The 19,280-nt window shown below is 50.1% G+C and overlaps 6 protein-coding genes across 6 annotated transcripts; all 6 read right to left on the bottom strand.

Annotated features, from left to right (window-relative positions):
• Positions 1 to 621: 621 nt before the first annotated feature.
• On the bottom strand, positions 622 to 3,441 carry LCP9604111_3648 (putative PHD finger domain protein; the record flags this gene model as incomplete). Its single annotated transcript, XM_039071259.1, has 5 exons — positions 622 to 1,815; positions 1,865 to 2,707; positions 2,765 to 2,984; positions 3,047 to 3,144; positions 3,268 to 3,441. The coding sequence occupies 5 exons, from the start codon at positions 3,439 to 3,441 to the stop codon at positions 622 to 624; spliced, it is 2,529 nt and encodes an 842-aa protein (XP_038930311.1).
• A 984-nt stretch (positions 3,442 to 4,425) lies between these two features.
• On the bottom strand, positions 4,426 to 5,767 carry LCP9604111_3647 (Rcd1-like cell differentiation family protein; the record flags this gene model as incomplete). Its single annotated transcript, XM_039071258.1, has 4 exons — positions 4,426 to 4,597; positions 4,651 to 5,026; positions 5,087 to 5,242; positions 5,308 to 5,767. The coding sequence occupies 4 exons, from the start codon at positions 5,765 to 5,767 to the stop codon at positions 4,426 to 4,428; spliced, it is 1,164 nt and encodes a 387-aa protein (XP_038930310.1).
• An 803-nt stretch (positions 5,768 to 6,570) lies between these two features.
• LCP9604111_3646 (uncharacterized protein) lies at positions 6,571 to 7,753 on the bottom strand (the record flags this gene model as incomplete). The annotated part of the gene is made up of 2 exons (XM_039071257.1): positions 6,571 to 6,638; positions 6,700 to 7,753. The coding sequence occupies 2 exons, from the start codon at positions 7,751 to 7,753 to the stop codon at positions 6,571 to 6,573; spliced, it is 1,122 nt and encodes a 373-aa protein (XP_038930309.1).
• Positions 7,754 to 11,677: 3,924 nt separating this feature from the next.
• Positions 11,678 to 14,443, bottom strand: LCP9604111_3645 (uncharacterized protein; the record flags this gene model as incomplete). The annotated part of the gene is made up of 2 exons (XM_039071256.1): positions 11,678 to 12,375; positions 13,342 to 14,443. The coding sequence occupies 2 exons, from the start codon at positions 14,441 to 14,443 to the stop codon at positions 11,678 to 11,680; spliced, it is 1,800 nt and encodes a 599-aa protein (XP_038930308.1).
• Positions 14,444 to 14,710: 267 nt separating this feature from the next.
• LCP9604111_3644 (alpha/beta hydrolase) lies at positions 14,711 to 15,968 on the bottom strand (the record flags this gene model as incomplete). The annotated part of the gene is made up of 3 exons (XM_039071255.1): positions 14,711 to 15,183; positions 15,235 to 15,763; positions 15,813 to 15,968. The coding sequence occupies 3 exons, from the start codon at positions 15,966 to 15,968 to the stop codon at positions 14,711 to 14,713; spliced, it is 1,158 nt and encodes a 385-aa protein (XP_038930307.1).
• Positions 15,969 to 16,367: 399 nt separating this feature from the next.
• LCP9604111_3643 (uncharacterized protein) lies at positions 16,368 to 18,056 on the bottom strand (the record flags this gene model as incomplete). Its single annotated transcript, XM_039071254.1, has 1 exon — positions 16,368 to 18,056. The coding sequence occupies one exon, from the start codon at positions 18,054 to 18,056 to the stop codon at positions 16,368 to 16,370; it is 1,689 nt and encodes a 562-aa protein (XP_038930306.1).
• Positions 18,057 to 19,280: the final 1,224 nt, after the last annotated feature.

Genomic DNA, 19,280 nt, shown 5'->3' with positions numbered 1-19,280 from the left:
TGCCCAGGGCCAGACCATCTGAAAACGCCGCTCGAGTCCCCATCCATCTTAATGCATTGTAAAACAGGAAAGGAACAAACAAAAAAGGGTCTCAAAACGCCAGCCCACCACAGTTTCAAGCAGCCAGTATTCCCACGAGACAGACCCCCGACACGAACGACAAGGGGAAATCTCGCTTTCAAAACACGGCCATTCAACAAGTTTGACTGCAATCGCAGAACTTTTGGAAAAGGCAAAAGGAAGAACACAAGAACACGAGCGTCCACCAGGCCAAGAAGGCTTCGTTAGACAGATATGAAGTTCGATGTATGAAATGTCGTCTCCAAAGGGAAAATGACTCCGGATCGCCTGGAAAAGGATACCGGATGGATACCATTCGCGCACAATGATCCACTTGCGCAACGTTCTGCAAAAGCTAAAACAGACGTCGAAAAACAGTGCGAAAGCACAGATCAAATCTGCTCAAAACGCACGGTACGACTTGTGGCTTTGGGTTCCGATGCTTTCAGGATATATCCATAACGGTGATTAGATGTTCGCAGACTCAAAAAGCCAAGAAAGGGGCCAATAGAAAGGGTATTTGGAAAAAACACATGCTGTTCACACCGTTGCGCTAGAAACTCATTGGTTTTGGCCATTGCTTTCACGCCGAGGCGAAGGAACAGGATCCGGGTACTGGGACGTCCCGGAGGCCAAGGGAGGAATGCGACTCAGCGATGGTGACGACATCAGATGCTGTCCATTGCTCTGGTAGTGGTGGCTCTGGTGTAGCATTGAAGCATTCTCTCTCAGCCGGCGTTCCTCCTGCTCAGGTGTCATGCACTTGACAGGCGGGGGGATCGGAGCATCTGGGGAGCTGCGGCCCATGAGCTTTGGGCTCGGCTCCAGTCTGCGGATGGGCGGCAGGACTGGTGCGCCTGCCATGCTACTGCCAGTAAGCGGACGAGGTGACTGTTTGGTCGGGCTAATTCCCGACATAGCCATGCCGTGAGAACTCTGAGGAGGCGAAGAGTGGTTACCGTTGGGCGTCGTGGCAGAGAAAGATGGATAGTGGTGAGACATCGACGGAGTAGCTGTATGACCTGATTGCGGACGCGGAGTCTCGAAAGAACTCCACGGAGATGTATGGCTTGAAACAGACGGGAAGCCGGCAATAGGGCCAACCTCAGGGTTGCCCTGGGTTGGTGACATAGATGGTTGGTTTTGAACAGGACTTTGGGCAGAGTGAGAGGAGGAGGGCCGCACAGGGAACGATCCAACGGGCGGAAGTTGAGGAGCTGATTGCCTAGGCGGGAAGGAGTGCTGAGAGGAGGATGGCCGCGCGTGCTGCTCGGTGGTATGCAGCAAGCCATTCATGCCCTTTGGCGGGGAAACTGGTGGACGAGGAGGGCTTGAAGATGGAAGGGAAGTGTGATCTGTGTTATGGAGCCGGCGCTGGGGAGACGCAGGAGGATAGAAGTTGCCATGACTAACAGCAGACGAGTGTAGAGTGGGTTGTGTTCTTGAGGGTTCGTTTTGAATATTAGATAGAGCCAGATGCGATTTCTTCACAGGCGAGGGCGGAGCACGATCTTCGTCATCCTCTAATTTCAGCTTCTTACCGACTGGAGGAGCAGCCGAAGGAGATGCTGAGGCGCTGACCCGGAATCTGAGTGGTGGGAGTTTGGGCTTGATGGAATCTTCCTCTTTTTGCTTGCAGTCTCGGCAGACAAAGTGAAAGTCTTCCTTTTCGGCCGCTTCCTGTGAGATCCCAAGACACTTGCTATGCTGCCAAACATTGCATTTTTCGCAGGCAACACTGTGACTTCCATCATCCTAGGAAAAGGTTAGGCTAAGGCTCAGGTGCTTGGAGACTGAAACTCACCAAGTTCTCGCCATACACTCCACAGCCAGAGCAATCAAAGATCCACTGATCATCTTGGGTAAGCCCTGCCAGGTTCTTCTGGGACTTCTCCAGGTCAGCCTGGAGGTTTCGGGCAGACACCCTACTTTCACCCCTGTCAATTCTTTCTTGTTCTTCGGCGATCCTTTCCAGCTCAGCCTCATGCAGCAGTCGCTTCTGTTCACGGTCTCTGATGCGGTGCTCGCGAGTCATTGTACGCGACTGTCGATCTTCTTCAAGCTGACTTTGCCTTGCCTGCTCCTTACGAGCCTCGGCTAGGTCGTTTTCACGCTTCTGGGCGGCTTCGGCAGCCTCTCGATCCTGTCGTTCTTTTTCTTCCTTGGCGGCAAGTCGACTAGATCTCTTAGCACCGGCGACAAGCTGCATATTCAGAAGCTCCTTTTCACGCTTCTGACGCTTGCGCTGCTGCGCTTCCTCTGCCTTCTCGAGGATAGGCAGGACATGCTCAACTATGCTATCGCGTAGGTATTTCTCGTCCGCGTCCTTGGTTTTCTGGATTGTCTCCAAGAAAGCCTGGTATTCCTGGAGTGTGACAGCCACACATTCCCACTTGAAAGGATCTTTAGAGAAGGCCGCGACGGCTGCATCGTTGGTATCCTTGCTTTCCTCGTCGGAACCCTCTTCCGCCGCTGCCGTAGATGTACGCTTTGACGTTCTTGATACTCGAGAAGACCGGCTCTTTGCCTTCTTCTTGGGACGCTGAGGAGGGGGAGGTGGAGGAGGGTCGGTGCGACGGTAGAGGCGATTGTCATCTAGCACGTAGTATGATCGCCCTTCGCGATCCCAGCCAAACTCTTCAATACGCTGGGAGAAGTCAGTATGCGATCGTCAGGGGTCAAATCTATACGAGAGATAGCTTACCCATTCTGTCTGCTCGGTTTCCTTCTTTTCGGGCATCTTGTCGCGAATGCGGTCCGCGTTCCAGAATGTCCATACCGTCAGCTGGTGGAGGACACGGATCTTGGTGAAAACATCGAAATACAGGAACTTGTTTGGTTCTTCATCGTAACCGAAGGGATTAGTGATATTAGGTGCTTTCGCATTGTACTGGCGTCGGGTGTATTCATCGAAATTGTCGAATCTGCCAACATAGTAGTGTCAGTGAGACTCAGGATACCGAGAAATGTGTTCCAGTAAACGTACGTAAGACCGCGATGCGACGAAATCCACTTGAGGAGACACAATCCAATCTCCAGTAGTTTATGAGAGGGCTCGGGTTTGAGACATTCGACTTCTAGATCCTGGCGGGGGCAAAAGACATCAGCGATAATTCAATCAAGTGAGACCTGCTCGTGTATTTTCTCATCAATGCGACAAGAAGCGCACAGCATTGATCCCAATCCAGACCATGCTAATAGACATACCTCAATCCCAAAGTCCTCGTCAATCTTCATGACCTGGCCAAAGATAGCAATGTATTGCATGAGGCTTGCAAATGCCCAGTTGCTCCTGAGCTGTGAAAGCAAACCAGGCTCTTCTGGTACCTGTTGCTCGGCCACCGAGGCGACCTCGGAGTGGGTGCGCTTTCGCGATCCCATCGCGGCGGGACAACCGTTAAGGCCGGTTTTCTCAAGGGTGTCAATGAGGGGGTTCCCTGGAACGAAAATGTGGCGGAGATGAAAGCCAGAGAGTGTCCAACTTCCAAATGAGAAATTCGAGCGTAAAAATTGAAAAGGGCCTAAGACATACGAAGGTTGAGTCTGCACTTTTTTTCGTGTCGTGAGGCAAGACGATCAGTAAGGCGGCGCGTCAAGGACCGTGTCACGTGAACAGATGCGTTTGTCGAATTTAGCAAGGGGAGAAGGGAGGATGATAGCTGAAGAGGAAATTTAGGGGATCATATCAAATTGGTCTAATCTTATTCTCAAATTAAAAGGGATCTATACAATGAGATTATGCAAACAATGGAAGATCGAATATTCATGAATCGGAGACAAGTACATCCATGCTTTTGAGAACAAAGTCGCATATACACAAGTGAAAACAGAAAAGAAAAAAACAAAGCAGACGCCTGGATCTTTGGATATCTCTCGCTTTCAAAGGTCTATCTCACACAGAGCAGTTGGGGTTCGTCAAAGACGAGGAGAAAATGCACACAGACGACAGCGCCAACCAGAATTCGCGCCACGACAGAAGAGTTCCGTCGAAAATGAAGATCAATAAACAATCAGAAGAAAAGAAGCATATTTCCCACAAGCAAGATGCAAAGCAAAGATAGAAAAAGAAGAAAAGAAGAAAAGAAGAAAAAGAAAGGGACAAGAATACATTAAACCTCCCCCAACGCAGATTACCGAACCCTCAAGAAACCCAGTATAAATGCGGTAAAGAGAGAAACAACCAGGAATGAAGAAAAAATGAACTTGGATCCGATGCCCTCAATCGATGACATACCTCATGCGCTGGATCCATCCAGTTCTTCAACCACAATTTTGCGCCTTGTGTCCGTTAATCGCCAGAAGCCTTTCCCATGCATATCATAAAGTAAAATATTTCGGGAGAAAGAAACAGATGCTTTTCGTATGTTACATTGCCGGGGCTCCATCCGAGACGGTGTCGGACAAGTTGATAAGGAGTTGAGCCAGGCAGCGCTTGGTAGCTGCATCGTCACGGAGGACTGAGGAGAAGGTGGCGTCCCGGAGAGGTTCGGGGAGACATTGCCGCAAGGCCTCTCGGGCCCGACTGTTGTCACTGAGACTGTATCTGTTGTTAGAGACACATATGAAGCGGGATATTGCACAAGGACTCACCGAAGGAAGCAGCGCACAACATGCTTAAGAAGGCGGACAGTCTGTTGCTCCACCAACTGAGTAACCATGTTGCTCAGGACAGTGCCCACGGCATAGAATCTTTCATATGTGGCGCAAATGTAGCCCAAGCCTATATCATCAAGAAGAATTTTCTGTACGATAAAGATAGCGACAGTTTTGCTCAGCTCTGAGCCCGTTTCCATGATGCGAAGGCAGAGAGGGATAATCTCCGTAGTTAGGAGGAAGTTGATCACGTCAGACGAGTCATTCTTCACCAATGCGCCGATGACGCCCAGCGATGTTAGTCGGAGGTATTCGAAGGGACGAGACTTGGAGGTGGTGTTGAGGAACGGGTAGAGGAAAAGAGGGATGTGAGCTGAACGAGGAAATATATTAGTAACCTGGTTTGCACGGGTCATGATAAATTTTTACTCACCGTTCAAGAAGAGAGTGCGGGTCTCATTGTGGGAGGCAACGCATTGCAAAAGCGCCAGCGCATTGCAGACTCGATTTGACGCGGCGGCAGTCAACTGAGAAGGGTTCAAGAGTGGATATACCGAGATGATCTCTTGAAGGAGTGCAGTCATGACACCTGCAAGTTTCCGACCGTTAGTTATTGTAGACAGGGCTGGGCGCACGTTGGGAATGGAGCCATACCAAAAGAATGCCAGATGACCAGAGCCAGTTCGGGGACCTGCTCCCGCTTCTTGCTCAGCTCCATCAAAGCGGATTCCCTGCGGGTTGGATCTAATAGCTCGGCGACCCAAATGAAGACCTTGCGATTCTCCTCGCTGATTCCACCGTCCATGGCGGAGACCGCATTTGACATACCATCTCCACCCATGCCACCGGCGCCACCGGCTCCCTGCGCATGGTTCCCACCACCATTCCCGCTCATGGCAATGCGGCCATAGTGTTGTTGCTGTGCGGCGGCTGCGGCGGCTTGCACCTGGGCGTGCTGTTGGGCGACCAGGGAAGCGTGCTGCTGCTGCGATTGGTGTGGGTGCGGCTGAGCCTGGTGGTGCTGTTGCTGTTGCTGATGTTGCATCCACGAAGGGTCGGCCTGGGGATATTGATGTTGGTGGGAGAAGACGTGTTGGGTCTGCGCTTGAAGCATGGTGGGTGATGAGTCGTTTCGGAGACTCGTAATACTCCGAAGGATCGGAACTCTAGCGAAGCGACGGCAAAATTGGGTCTGGGATAAAGTTGAAATGGGGTTAATAAGGTCAGGAGTTTAATCCTGAGACTGAAATCATTGATGACTGAAGACAAGTTGCAAGAATAGTGGTAGAATGGGCAGATTGGGTCGAACAGGTCGAACAGAGGAGTGTGGAGGAGGGAAAAGGCGGAAGTGAAGGCGGGGAGATAAAGTGCCTCCCCTAAGTTTTGTGTGGTCTTTTTTGGCCCTGGGCATGTCTGTCCTACTGCTATGGAGTCCTTGTTCTATAGCTCTATAATTATTTTCTTTGCTGTTCTTTATCTTTTGTCTCATTTGACTCGGATTGAATTTGCATTATTGGTGTTGTCAAACCTGCAGGGCATCCAAACAGAGCACATTGTTTTCTGCAGGCCAAACAGCTTTCTGCAGCCATTACGATTTCCCATGCAGTTCCAAGGTTGCTCATAGTTATTTCATGCCGGTGCCCGGGGAGCATTTACAGCTATCAGACAGTGATAAACAAGTCCAAGAATCATATTCTCGTGTCGGGTTTGTACTCGTAATCTCATATGTACATCGTAGTGCCAAACATAAATCTCATATCGACATCGAAACAGGGCAATATCGTCAATCCCAGATCAAATCCAAAAAAAATCATAGTGTAAATCATAGTGATACATCAGTCACATTATAAATGCAGCGCCATAAATGCATAATCGAACCGAAGTCGTCGAACTGAAGACAGAAGCGACAAGACTCTATCATGGACGGGTGCGCGACTGTCGTGACCGTCGCGTATCCCTCGTTCGTCTGTCAGAACTTCGGCTACCTGTGAAAGAGAAACGTCAGTAAAGATCCTTCGTTATGGGGATATGTGGGGGCGGACGCACTACTCCCTGAGTAATAGTCGGAATAGTAGTAGTATGAACTTGGGTAGGAGGACTCGGTCTTGGCGTCGTCGTGCTCTCTCGATCTCCTCAATCCCAAACATAGAGCAAGAGCACCGAAGATAATGGCAATTGTGCCCCAGCCCCATTTGGACTCTTTCTTTTCGCTAACGTCACTGCCTTCCGCGGCTGGTCTGGATCCGAACCACGTTCGCCGGGCAGGAGCAGGAGGAGGAGGCCGACTACCATGCGAGTGGTGGGAATGGCGCTCTTCAACATAGGTTGTTTCCTGTCTGCGGCGCTTCTTGCCGATGCCGAGCGCTGCAAGCAACCCAGCCAAGACGCCCCTGAAGCAGATGCAGGCGCAGAGGAGTAGCAACAAGAACGCACCGACAATACTGCCGATGACAATTCCTGCAATGGCACCACCACTCAGTCCGCCACCTGAGGCTTGGGCCCCAATCAAATCCGCCCCGTCTGTTCCAACCGGCGCTGTGAATCCCTCCGTGGTGGTTGGGGCAGAGGTTGCCGTCACGGTGCTTGCCCCATTGCTCGTCCCTCGCACGCCCGGCGTGGCTTCTGACCCGGAATCTGTTCCTGTAGCAGTAGCAGTCACAATAGCCGAAGAGCTTTCAGCGACACATTGGCCATTGTCACATTCTTGCGCAGCGTCGCAACAAGTCGTGCCGCACGTCGTCTCGCCGAGGTCGGCTCTACACGTGCCCGCGCTTGTAGTAGCAGCTATCTGGCTGCTCCATACAGAGGTAACAGTTGTGAGGTCGGTATTTGTGAGCACGTAGGTCGTTGTGTAATATTGATAGTCCCCACTGCTGCTATCTGCACAGACGGCCTCTTGAGCACTGTTGGTACTGCACGTCTGACCGGTCTCACAGCAAAGCCAGTCATTATAGCCACATGGATTATCGCAGCGCTTTTCAAGCCTGTTTTCTCCGAAGATGTCTGCTTCAGCTGCGAGCGGGGTTGCGGCTGCGTGGAGCGCGTAGTTGAGGAGTAGGGAAAGTGTCGAGAGCACTGGCAGGACGGATAAAGATCGCATCGCAAAGAAAAAGCGAGGCAACGCTTGCCAAAATTCAGTGGTGAAACACTCGAATCGGAGAGCCTGTGGTTTAGACTGGAGCGGTGGTCGTAGTAGTCTTATCTCACTCGTATACTGGAGAGATCTTGTCGATCACAGACAAAGATCACCAAATTCTTGAGACGTCAAGATATGATCGGAATGCAGACAAAGAATAAAGAAGAATGAGAGAAGTCAAGAGAAAAGAGTTCTAGTTTGTTAGCTACACAACATCTCCCAGCCTCTCCAGTATACCCAACCACCCGATTTCCTACCAATCGCCTGAGACTTTCTTTTTATCCGGTGGCTGGGACTCGGATTAAATGAGATTTACTGCATTCCGATTAGTCCAACGCTATTTTCCGCCTCGAATAACAAGCCCTGGGTTGCCCCCCTACCGGCGTCCTGTCAGAAGCGATCAACGGGTTGGATGCAGGTTCCACCCCGCATGGCAGCAATCCGCTTCCAAGGCTATGTCCAACACCGCCATTTCAGAATTGCCTTGACTCAGGTCTAACACTAAACACTAAAGAGGAACAATCCACTTGTGTACGTTGGGCAGCCAAGAGTCTCGTAAATTGCAGCGAAGCGTGGATGTTGTGGATGTCGGATATTCCGTGCCACCAATGGCAGCCCAACGATGAATTGTCCAATCCGTTGAAGACCCTGACATCCGATTAAACAGGCACAGGCACAGGCACCCAGGCCCCGGAGAGCTGCTAGAGGGACATCCTCTCTACTTTGAAAGCGATCAAAGAATCAAAACTTACCCAAGAGAATTATTCTAATCGATAATTACTACTCTGTCATGCCACTCCCTTGCTAGGATGGTTCTTTTCTTGCTACAACATACAACATACGGAAATATCTCTAACAACCCATAGTTGCATATTGACCGCTATTTCGATGGCTCCGAACTAGCGATAATATCAATGACCCATTCCATTCCATGGGAGGTGCAAGTGCGGTCTGCCATCGCCCCCGAAGAGTGTCTTAGGTATCGTCAGACTGCTTACGTGAGGTCATCCATGGATGGCGAGACTCCTCGCATCGCCAATATTGGCCAAATTGAAAATGTGCTTCGGACTATCCACGATCTTGCTCCCTGCCGCCTCATGTCAAGCATCCTGCCGAAGCCTTGAGGTATTCTTAGTCTGCACGTCTGCCAGTTGGATGAGATTTTGAACCCGGCTACATAACCCAGCTGGCATGCGGACTGGATGCGACGAACTGGGCCGAGTAAGAAGTACCTGTGCAATGAAGGAATTCAAACAGGCCCTGATGTTGCGGAGCATATCTAATCAATTTCCCACTGTTGACAATAACGCCATCAACCATTTCTATGCTCGCCAACCACATGGTCATGGATTGAACAGCAATATGCAGTCTAGTTGTCTCATCTTGAATTGTTACTGTCTGATCTATGGTCCATCACCAACTTGAAATGAATCCCCCTTGATCCAATTACCGAGATCTTTAGGCAATTAGTTTGACCTGCTAAAAGATATCCTAGGAATGTGTTGCAATGAGCTTTGGGAAATACTTATGAATCAGCCAAAGACATTCCTTTGCTTGTAAATAACCTAGAAATTATGTAACTAGTACCAAACATCCAGCTTACACGGAGAAAAGGAGTCCGTAATTATGGAATAGATTATCAAACTATGTATCATCCAATTTCACACATTCATCTTGACAAACAAACCTCTTACTAGACTCTGCCACTGTCTTGTCCACACATATGTACTCCGTATAGTTGTAGGCGGTCATTTTCTGCCCCCAAACAGGGGTTATATTGAACTTTAAGGATGTCTTTTCGCCCTTCGGGGCATATGGTCAAATGAAAATATACAGAGAAGATTAGCATGGCCCCTGCACTAAGGATGACACGCTCAATCAAAGAGAAGCTACCTATTTTTTTTCTTTTACAGGTCCTTTTTGAGGTTATACAGGTGTGGGTCCTTTTGACGCGGTATAATTGGTCTTACGCCATCGGGAAGTCACGTGCCTGTCTGATCTCCACGGTGGGTGTACGAATCCCGGACCGCACGAAAAAGTGGAGCATTTATCACCAACCCACGGTCAGGTCATGGCGGCTCTGTGTTATAGTTGAAAAGAATGTCGTCCAGCCTAGATAGTAATAAGAACAAAAACCATGACAACTTAACGTGCGTATATCCTTTTCATGAACTTACCAGTATCAAATTTGAGGTTATTCCCACCTTCCTTTTGCTTCTGGAATATCTGTTGAAAGGTCACCTGACCTCCATTGTTTGCTCCTGCTACTTATTCCACAAACCTGTAGATAGTTTCTTCCTTCTTACCCGCAACTGAGGTTTTCTATAAGTCATATATATCATCGAGTGGGTTCTATATAAGCCCTTTCTCAACATCCTTCATATACTTTACCCCATTCTTATCTACTGAGTCATCATCTACACATCTTGGGTTCATATATCAGAACTTCATCATCCCACTATCTATAAATTGAGCCTTCTGGAGTCTAAGATGAATGTATCTCTGACACTTGAACAGCGAGTATATCGAAGGATTCTACCTGTTCCGACGTGGGGGCTCTTGAACCACGCGGTGGATGAGCCCGTCGAATCGGAATGGCATCCAAACACTCGGTGCGGTGATAGCGACTACGAATATCAACATCCGTCTTGGTGATCACAAGTCGGCGGGTACCTCTTATCGGAAACCCCAGATATGGCAATGGTCTTGCGAAAATCCCCGGTAGCTCTGACGGTCGTCGGAGAAATGAAGGTACCACAACTGTCACATGGAAGACGGCAAGTTTGTTTTCTGTGTCCGCATCCCGGGCATGGGTGTCTCAACAATTGCCATTTTGGCAACCAGAACCACCGTCGCGATTGGGACGAGGGTACCCAAAAGAAAAGAAACACCAGTGAAACAAGAAGACGAGCAGCTTGTCAATGATTCGAACCTGAAACCAGCCAACCGACAATCCAGGCAGCTGCAGCGGGTATAGAATGGGCCATAGTGCATACCATGAGGACAATTGGACAAATCGTTAATGAGTCTCTGATGAACCTTCTCAAAGCTCTCACCATGAACATTCCAGGTGTGTCCTATTGATAGTTGCTGAGATAAAACGTGAAGTCAAAAGCTGAAGCCTCACCTACCTAGGTCCACGGGTCGGATGCCCAATTGGCTAAGGCACAACATGGACCGGATCTCGTTTAGAGTAGCTCTCGCCCTCTTCTCTCTTCCTCTTTTCCCTCCCTGTCCATTCGCGCGGAACCGAATTAGACACACTGTTTCTCATTATCTACACTATAGCAGATTCCTATTATCTAGTAATAAAAAAGTCGAAGCAGTCCCGGGAGATGGCATCGAAGGGACATCGAACCACCACAAGGAATACTAGATTATGTTTTGGTTATAATGAAGACGAACGTCGTGCTTGGGGAAGTTCAGATGCAACGAGGTGATGAGTCAGGGTCCATCGTGTCCCGAAGATCAAAGGAGCTGGGGCCGCGATATCTTAGAAGAGGAGGAAATTCGGACTCGGACGGAGAGGTTGGAGAGGAAGAATATTCAGCGAGAAATGGGGAATTAATTCAGACATGCAATATTCCCGACTCAGTAGGATAAAAGAAAAGTACTGTCTAACCCAGGAAGAAGTCAACGGAAGAATATCCAGATATTCTCCTCGGAGAACCGGTCGACCATCTTGAGCGTGATATTGAACGAAGACCCATGGGGAATGGGGTTTAAGCACGGGTTCAAAATTCAATGCTCGTGACGGAGTAAAAGGAAGGGATTCGAAGAGTATCATAATTCTAGGAGTTGCTCCACATGGCGATATAAAATCACAAGAAAAGGAAAGAATATACAAATCAAAAGAACGCATTCAAAATGTCGTTTCAGATCCATCAATCATATAAACATCCCCGCAACCCCAACCGCCAGCCCAAAGACCAGATCATGGAGACTCGACATCCGCACAGGAGAGGCATCATTCCCATTCGCCTCCGCACTAGCAGTCTGCGTGGCAACGCTGCTACAATACCCCAAATTGATACCATGGCAAGCCTCCAAACTCAAGCTCGAGCAAATAGAAGTCGCCTGCGACGAAGCCGTGACAGCCTCAACCGTCACACCTCCCCCAGCGCCGTCAATAGTAACGCCGTAGCGACCCATCAGCGCGCCAGTGCATTGTGTGTACTCCGACTGACACACAGAGTAGTAAGATGAGCAACTCTCAGCATTTCCAAAAGAAGTCGGGACGACGACAAATGGATACGCGGCGTCTAGCGTTGAGCCGGTTGCGGACGTCTCGCCCTCGGTAGTGGTGGTTGCGGTTGCACCGCTGGGGAACATGAACGCGGTGCCTGTGCCTGTCGTCGTTGTTCCTGTTAGACTGCCGGTGCAGCTTGCACCGCTCGCGCAGCAGGCGATGTTGTTGGCGGCATCGCGGGAGCAGTTCGTTCCCTGCTTACAGCATGCGTCGCCGTTACCCAGATCGGTGCAGGGGTTGTAGCCGCTCGGACAATTGTTGTCGGCTCGTCTAAGGATGCGGAGGACTTCGAATGCCCGTTTGTTGGCTATGGCTGCTTCTGCGGCGGTGAAGGGTGCTGTTTTTGTCGAGTGGACGGTCGAGGCGAGGAATGTGGCGGCAATCCAGATCCACCTGGAAGTCCGCATTCTCGGGATCTAGGGCGGGGTTGGAATAGTCGGTTTGGGGAATGGCCTCGAGGTTTTGGTTGAATTGGGTGAGTTTAATGGTTTATTCTCATGCTTCGTTTCGTCGTTGGGGTCGTTATCCGGGGTTGAGCTGGGTGTCAACAAACTACTCGAAAGAGTAAGATTAGCTTTCACCGGTCGCGATGGTGTAATTGAGGACTCGAGACTTGAAAATACCTGGGTACTTGCTGTCTGAAGGGAGATTCGAGGGATTCTAGAAAAGATCGGAGTTTAGAGCACAAATGATGTAGTTCGCAGGTCGCCAGGTCACAAATCTCCACTGGGATGCCCCAGCAACCGCAGCCCGACACTCTAGATCGGAAGCCCAAGCTTAGATTAATTTTTAGGTTAATTTCTATTGACGAGGGCACTGGTAGTAATAGGTAGTAGAATAATTTTAATAACTACTAAAATATAATCTGTGAAACAAAACGTGGACACAATTCGGCACTCGACTACGGAGCACGAAGTATTGAATATACAGCAGCTGAATGGCTGATTGGGCATCTGAATATTCAACAAATGAGTCGGGCATGGATGTTACCAGTCAGGAGCAATCCAGTTCTTCGCACTATCTATATGGAATTGATCAATTGTTCCCTCTACGCCGTCTCTTCCAACCGTCCAAACACCACTTTCTACCAGTTCTCTCCACCGGTCTATCAGCCTCTCCAATCTTTGAGCCCGTCTTTCACCACCAAACGGATGGAAAATACCATGTTGAAAGAGTTGTGTGACAGACCCTGGCGAAATTGATGTCCCATCACTCATTCTCGCTCCGTTGTGATCCCAGAAAGGTAGCAGTAGACGGAAGCCCGCCTCCTCACAATCGTATTGACACCGCCGTACCGACTCACTATATAGCCCCGTTGGAATAAGATCATTCTCGTTGAATGGTATCTCATCTCCGGGAGCAAAGAAAAGCCATCGAATCTCCTCCCCGAAACCGACTGTGCGGCTGCTATCTGCAGCTGCGAAGATTAGGACGGGCGGGATATTGTTGCCCCATTCCTCCTGTTCGCGAGGTACCCCCGTAAACCTCTGCCGAGCCGTGAAAGCCATGGTATCGTGCGGAACCTCCAAGCCGGGCGCAATGGCTCTAAAACGGGGAGTTCTCATTCTCGTCAGAACCGAACGAATGAAGCACTCCTCCGGTATAGACGCCGCATCAAGCTCTACGTCTGTGAAAAGTGGTGCATCTCTGGAGACAGGCAAAAGCGATCCAGAGGGCATTCTGGCTTCGATAGCCGCCGAGTACCGATCTATAGCAGCCACAGTACTGTCAACCTGACTAGGACAATATGGAAGCCAAGACCAAAGCCCGATTTGCGACCGGGAATTTGCCAGTTCTTTGGGCGCTTCGCCCTCTGGTGAATCGGTCGTGATTTTACCGATCCGAAGCATATAAATCCAGTGGGTAAGGATCGTTTCTAGTGGGAACCACATATCCTCATGCTCGCCGATCGGCTCCACACTATCCAGATTTTCGAGGGTCATTGGGAAAGCAGCACGGTGCAGCTGCTGGTCATAGACGACCCCGACACAATGCGAGCCTAACTCAAGCACAGTGCCATAAATAATAACGAATCGTTCCAGATCGTCTAAGTCGTTGTCCTCACCCAGAAAAATATTGTCGACCAACTGCATTGAGATATCATTTATCCAGTAAAAGAAGTCTGGCTCAGGCGAGAATATCGAATCCAGGAAGGAATTCACTGAGGGGTGGAGTCGTTCGCGAACAGCCTGTGTATCTTCGTCTGCGAAAATGAAGGGTTGACTAGCTAACACATCGAGATTGGGCGTCTCTTGTCCGTGGCGGGCCATCCATCCATACGCAACCAAATAGTTGTGTAGCCTCGCACAGCGCTCATAATCGAGGGGACCGTTGAGACGTGCAGGGTTGGCCTCCGACACCAGGGCATCCTCAATGTTGAGAATTTGCTGTGGCGTTGTATTCATGGTGAATTCATGGTATGCTTAGGGGCGCATTGAAAACGGGGCTCAATTCTGCCGATTTTGCAGGTTTATCAACGCCAATACCGTAATTTATGCAAAAACCGGGGTTTCCGGGCCCCAGTCACATGACATGCCTATTTCGACCAGGTTGTCAAGTTGCTGCATGTCTTAAGAGGTGGTGTATCGCCGGACAGATCGATCCGACGACCGATCTATTCGTGGGGGCATGGAACAACGCAGTGGGGAAATTGACTCTTTATTTTCCATTGTTTAGTGCTTTTCCAGCCACTTGTACACCCGGTCTGCGATCTCAAGGTTGTTCTTCTCCATGAAGAACATGTGTCCGTTGCCATGAATACCCTCTTTGCCTAGATCTGCGTACTCAACGTCTACTCCAGCTTGCTCCAGATACTTGACGGTGCAGTAATCGTATGGCGCGTGGAACGATGCTTCGCCTGTAACAACAAGTTCTGGGATTTTGCCCAGGTTTGTCAACTGTTTCGCTGGGGATTTCTGCATGATGCATTGGTCGTGATCAGCGTCAATTGCTGGCTCGATGGTTGTCTCAATATTTTCGGCATTCTCGCCTGCAGACGGTTCGTATCCGATTGCGAGGTCGGTGAGACCGAAAGCGAAAGCTGGGTCATTTCCAAACGGCGGGCGGAGCGTGAACGGCGGACCAGACGGCTCGAGTTGGACAATACCTTTGACTAGGTCTGGGCGCATGTCTCCGACCCTCCAGCCTATTCAATTGTTAACCACCTCAGTGAGTCATAGTGCTTGGCTGAAATTACCATATGCACCCGCCTGCGAATGACTGATGATATAACAGTCACCGACGAGGTCGACTAGAGCTGAATACGCCTGCGCATTTTGTTCCTCGCTTATGAAGCGGTCGGTCTGGAATTGCATCTGGCTCCTGTAGAAAGCGTCGAAAGTTGAGTCGCCAATGCGACCGGTGCCAGGCCATTGCGTGTGAAGCTTCGCCTGTGGCCATTGGTTGTCGTTGTTTGCTACGTCGGTGAAAATATCAGAGACCGAATCGGGGGAGCCGATGTACCCAATACTTCCCTGTCCGGGTGACCAGAAGGAGCGACCGCGTGCGGGCTGATCTGAGAGGTAGACTGTGTGACCCTTGGAGATGAAATAGGATGCCCATCCTGGCCGTCCGTCTGGAGTATCAAGAAAATTGGTGCCGGTCTGAGCCGCGCCTGCAATGAAAATAATGGGAAGTGGTGGGTTCACCGGGGCTGACTGAGGGGAGAGCTTCTCGACGTAAATTTGCCCTATCATAACCATTGATGTAGAATTGGTTGCATTTTCCTGTTTGACGACTTAGATACGCGTCGAATTGGTGGGAATCAAGACTTGCTGTGATGTTCGTGTATCGTCCGCCAACGTAGAGAACCTCGCGCCTAGGAACAATGTCCCTAAGCTGGGAGCCATGAGCTTGCACATTGCCTCCTAGAGAAGCGAAAGCGACATGCGTCAAATATGTGAGGGAAGCCAAGGTGCGAAAGCTCAACATATTAACCCAATCTGCGAAAAGTGAAAAGAGCTCCAGCTCGAATATGTAGTGGATCCGTGTACGAAAGGGTATTCAGGGTCCAAACCCCAGGTTTTGGGGTATTTTGATGCCTGAATTTCCACACCTGCCTTAGTAATCAATGTACACCGCCCGGCTCTGCTAGCATGGCATAAATGAAGCTTTTGATCCCATACAACATACGAATCCAAGTTCGGGTTTTTGCCCTCTAGATATATATATATTGTGCTAATAAGGCTCATTGATGATTATCGACAAAATAAGGCTAAACTAAAAATATCGTTGAGATACAAATGCATTTATCATGTGGTTTGCGGTGACCCGGTCGCTTGTGAAATACATTAATGTACCACAAGGTGAGTCCGCTAGGTGTAGAACCTCTCAGGCATTGAGGGTGTCGACCGGCTCCGGCTGTCGCGACCGGAAGCGCTTGACCAGATTGCTCGTGTTCAGCGCAACCAGCTTGCTCGTCGGCATCAAGAACAACTCGTCGATCTCCTCCAGCGTCTTGTCCTTGGTCTCGGGCATGAAGAACAACTGGTAGAAGAAGCCTAACGCGGCCAACCCACCGAAGAAACCAATCGTCAGGCCGGTGTAAGTCATCGCCTCCTGCATTCCCTCGAAGTTGTATGTCACGATGAAAGACCATAGGTAAAGGAATGTCGAGCAGATTGCCATGCCCTGACTACGGGTGTTGAAATCAAAGCTCTCCGCTGGGACGACCCAGGTCAGACACGAATACGCTCCGAAGAAGCCCATGTATATCACGAGGCCGGAGAAGAACAAGCCCAAGGCAGTTGCTCTGTGCTCATTGAAGTAATCGACGCCGTTATTTGTGTAGAGGTAGCCGACACCCACCAGCACCAGGCCGACGATGAACATGAGGATGTTTTGTGCCCACACGCGTCGTCCGAATCTGTCCATGGTGAACACGGCAGGAACCGTTCCAAAGAACAGCGCACCTCCGCCGACCATCGACATCAGCACTGACTCGCGGTCACTGAAATTCATCTTGGCCATCAAGTTTGACATGTTGTACATCACTGCATTGATACCCGTCATCTGTCCGAAGAAGATCATTGCCGTGGCATAGACAAGCGCCCGTCTGTTGCGCGGCTGCGTGCACACTTGCATGTATCTATTGTACCATGCCTCGCTGGTGGTCGCGTCGACATCATGCTTGACTGTGATTTCCATCGCAATGAACTCGTCCAAGCTTTTGGGGTCGGCCATATCGTGCAGCGACTTCCACACCTGCCACGCACGGCCAGTCTTGTTCTTGGATACCAGCCAACGCGGTGATTCAGGCAGGAAGCACATTCCGACCAAGAGGATTGTCGAAAACAAGAGAGACGAACCCAGCATCCAGCGCCAGCTGCCTGACCGCACGTCGAAGAACACACCTCCGGCCGCGTATCCAATGATCTCTCCGAAGGCGATCATCAGCTGGTACACAGACACCAGGTTGCCACGCACCTCAGGTGGCACACACTCGGAGATGTAGATGCCGACACAGCCGCCTTCAATTCCGATACCGATGCCCAGAATGAATCGGCCCGCAAACAGCATTCCAACGCTGCGGCAGCCGGCACAAAGTCCTCCTCCCAGTGTGTACCACAAACACGAGATGATAATCGAGTTACGGCGTCCAAAATAGTAATTCAGCGGCGTCATCATGACCGCGCCGGCCATAGCGCCTAGCGGCATCAGCGAGGAAATCAGCGAAATGTCGGTTGCCAGTTTCGGGTCCTCGAGGCTCGTCCAATCGCCTGAGGCGATGAAGTGCTTGCGGATGCCAGGCAGCGCGCCGGAAATAACCGACTGGTCCAAACCACTCAGCATGCCGCTAAAGGCGGCGAAGACACCCAGCGTAAGGACTAGCATGCGAGGACTCTTCATGTACACTGGTATTTGTGCGAACGCTATCCGGTCATACAGTGATTCGCTGCCGAGATACTGCTGGGCCTGTTGATCGCGTGCCTCGATCTCGTGCTCACGCTCCTCGGGCGTGAATTCATCGCTGAACTCTTTGCCCACGGTGTCGGGCTTTTCCTCATATTTGTCGTGCATTTCGTGTGGATCGTATCAGTCATGCAACAAAAATTAACTTGTATGGGATCAGAAGAGAAAGAGAAGAGAAACCGACGAGACGGCCCGAATGGCGCTCTATATAAGGGCGTATTTCGCCGAAAAGCCTTTCTGCGGGATGCTGTACTTCTCCTCAATTTCCCCGACATTCGGCCTGGACCCCACAATTCGCCAGTGCACCCAATGAGTTCCTTGCTTTTCTTTCTCGTAAAAGTTAGTAGCATGTGTATCAACTAGTATTGTTGTGGGGTTTAAATACAGGGAATGTTGCGTGTCAGGTCCAACATTTCCGATCGCTACCCCAGCATCCCCACGATAGCAATTCGTCTAACGACTATCAAGCCCAACCCAGACCATCAGAGAAGAAGTTTTCGATTATAACGAGAGTGGAAGACTGGGAGCTACGACCTTTCGAAAGGCCACTAAATTTCAGGTCAGTCAAAAAAAAATATAGACCCTGTCCTTCTCATGACATTTTTTGGTAAGACCGGAATGGCCGGAACACCACGAGGATGTTTGGCTCGATCAAGTAATAGATGAGCAACGCCTCAAAACTCTGAGACAACTCAATAAAAAACCTCCCTCGCCCCGGTCGGGATGACCTCGGCACGGGTGAAGTTCACGGACTTGTACGGTGTTGTACCTAACAACTGCCGATTCGGACGGTTCGGCTAGACCGGGGTTGGCTGGGGCCCCTCTTGTGCGGAATACGGAGTAGTAGTTTACGGAGTACGGGGTACTCCGTAAAGCACATGATACAGCCAAACCCGATCGGCGCCGAGAAAAGTTCGCAAAGCCGGAGCGCTATACCTAATTAGGAAATCATTGCGCTCCTCTCTATGGTGGAATAAACCGGGACCATGCATTTCTCCAAAGTGACCGGGGTTTACAAGAAAGTGGGGTACATTTCAACGAGGTCTGACTGTACACTTGTATTATTCTGGAATTCTATGTGTCATGACCCGGTATTTATGCCCTGAAACGAAGTGAGAGAACTGGAACTAATCGTGTACATGTGCACGAGACGTTGCAAAAAAGACATGGCTTGACTATCGAGTACTAGGACTGAGACCTGTTCCATATTTTGCACGGAGTGGCTATGCTTTCGAGAGTCTTCTTCACTTGAATTTGCTTGGCATTAAGGGGCGCAACCGTTCAAGGTTGCGATCATTGGCTGGAAGGTCTCTAATCCGGATGTGGCTTGCG

The sequence above is a fragment of the Penicillium roqueforti genome (genome assembly GCF_015533775.1).
Source record: "Penicillium roqueforti strain LCP96 04111 chromosome Unknown scaffold_06, whole genome shotgun sequence".
Taxonomy (NCBI): domain Eukaryota; kingdom Fungi; phylum Ascomycota; class Eurotiomycetes; order Eurotiales; family Aspergillaceae; genus Penicillium; species Penicillium roqueforti.
Note: the sequence above shows the minus strand (reverse complement) of the source record. Positions and strands in the feature narration are given on the sequence as shown.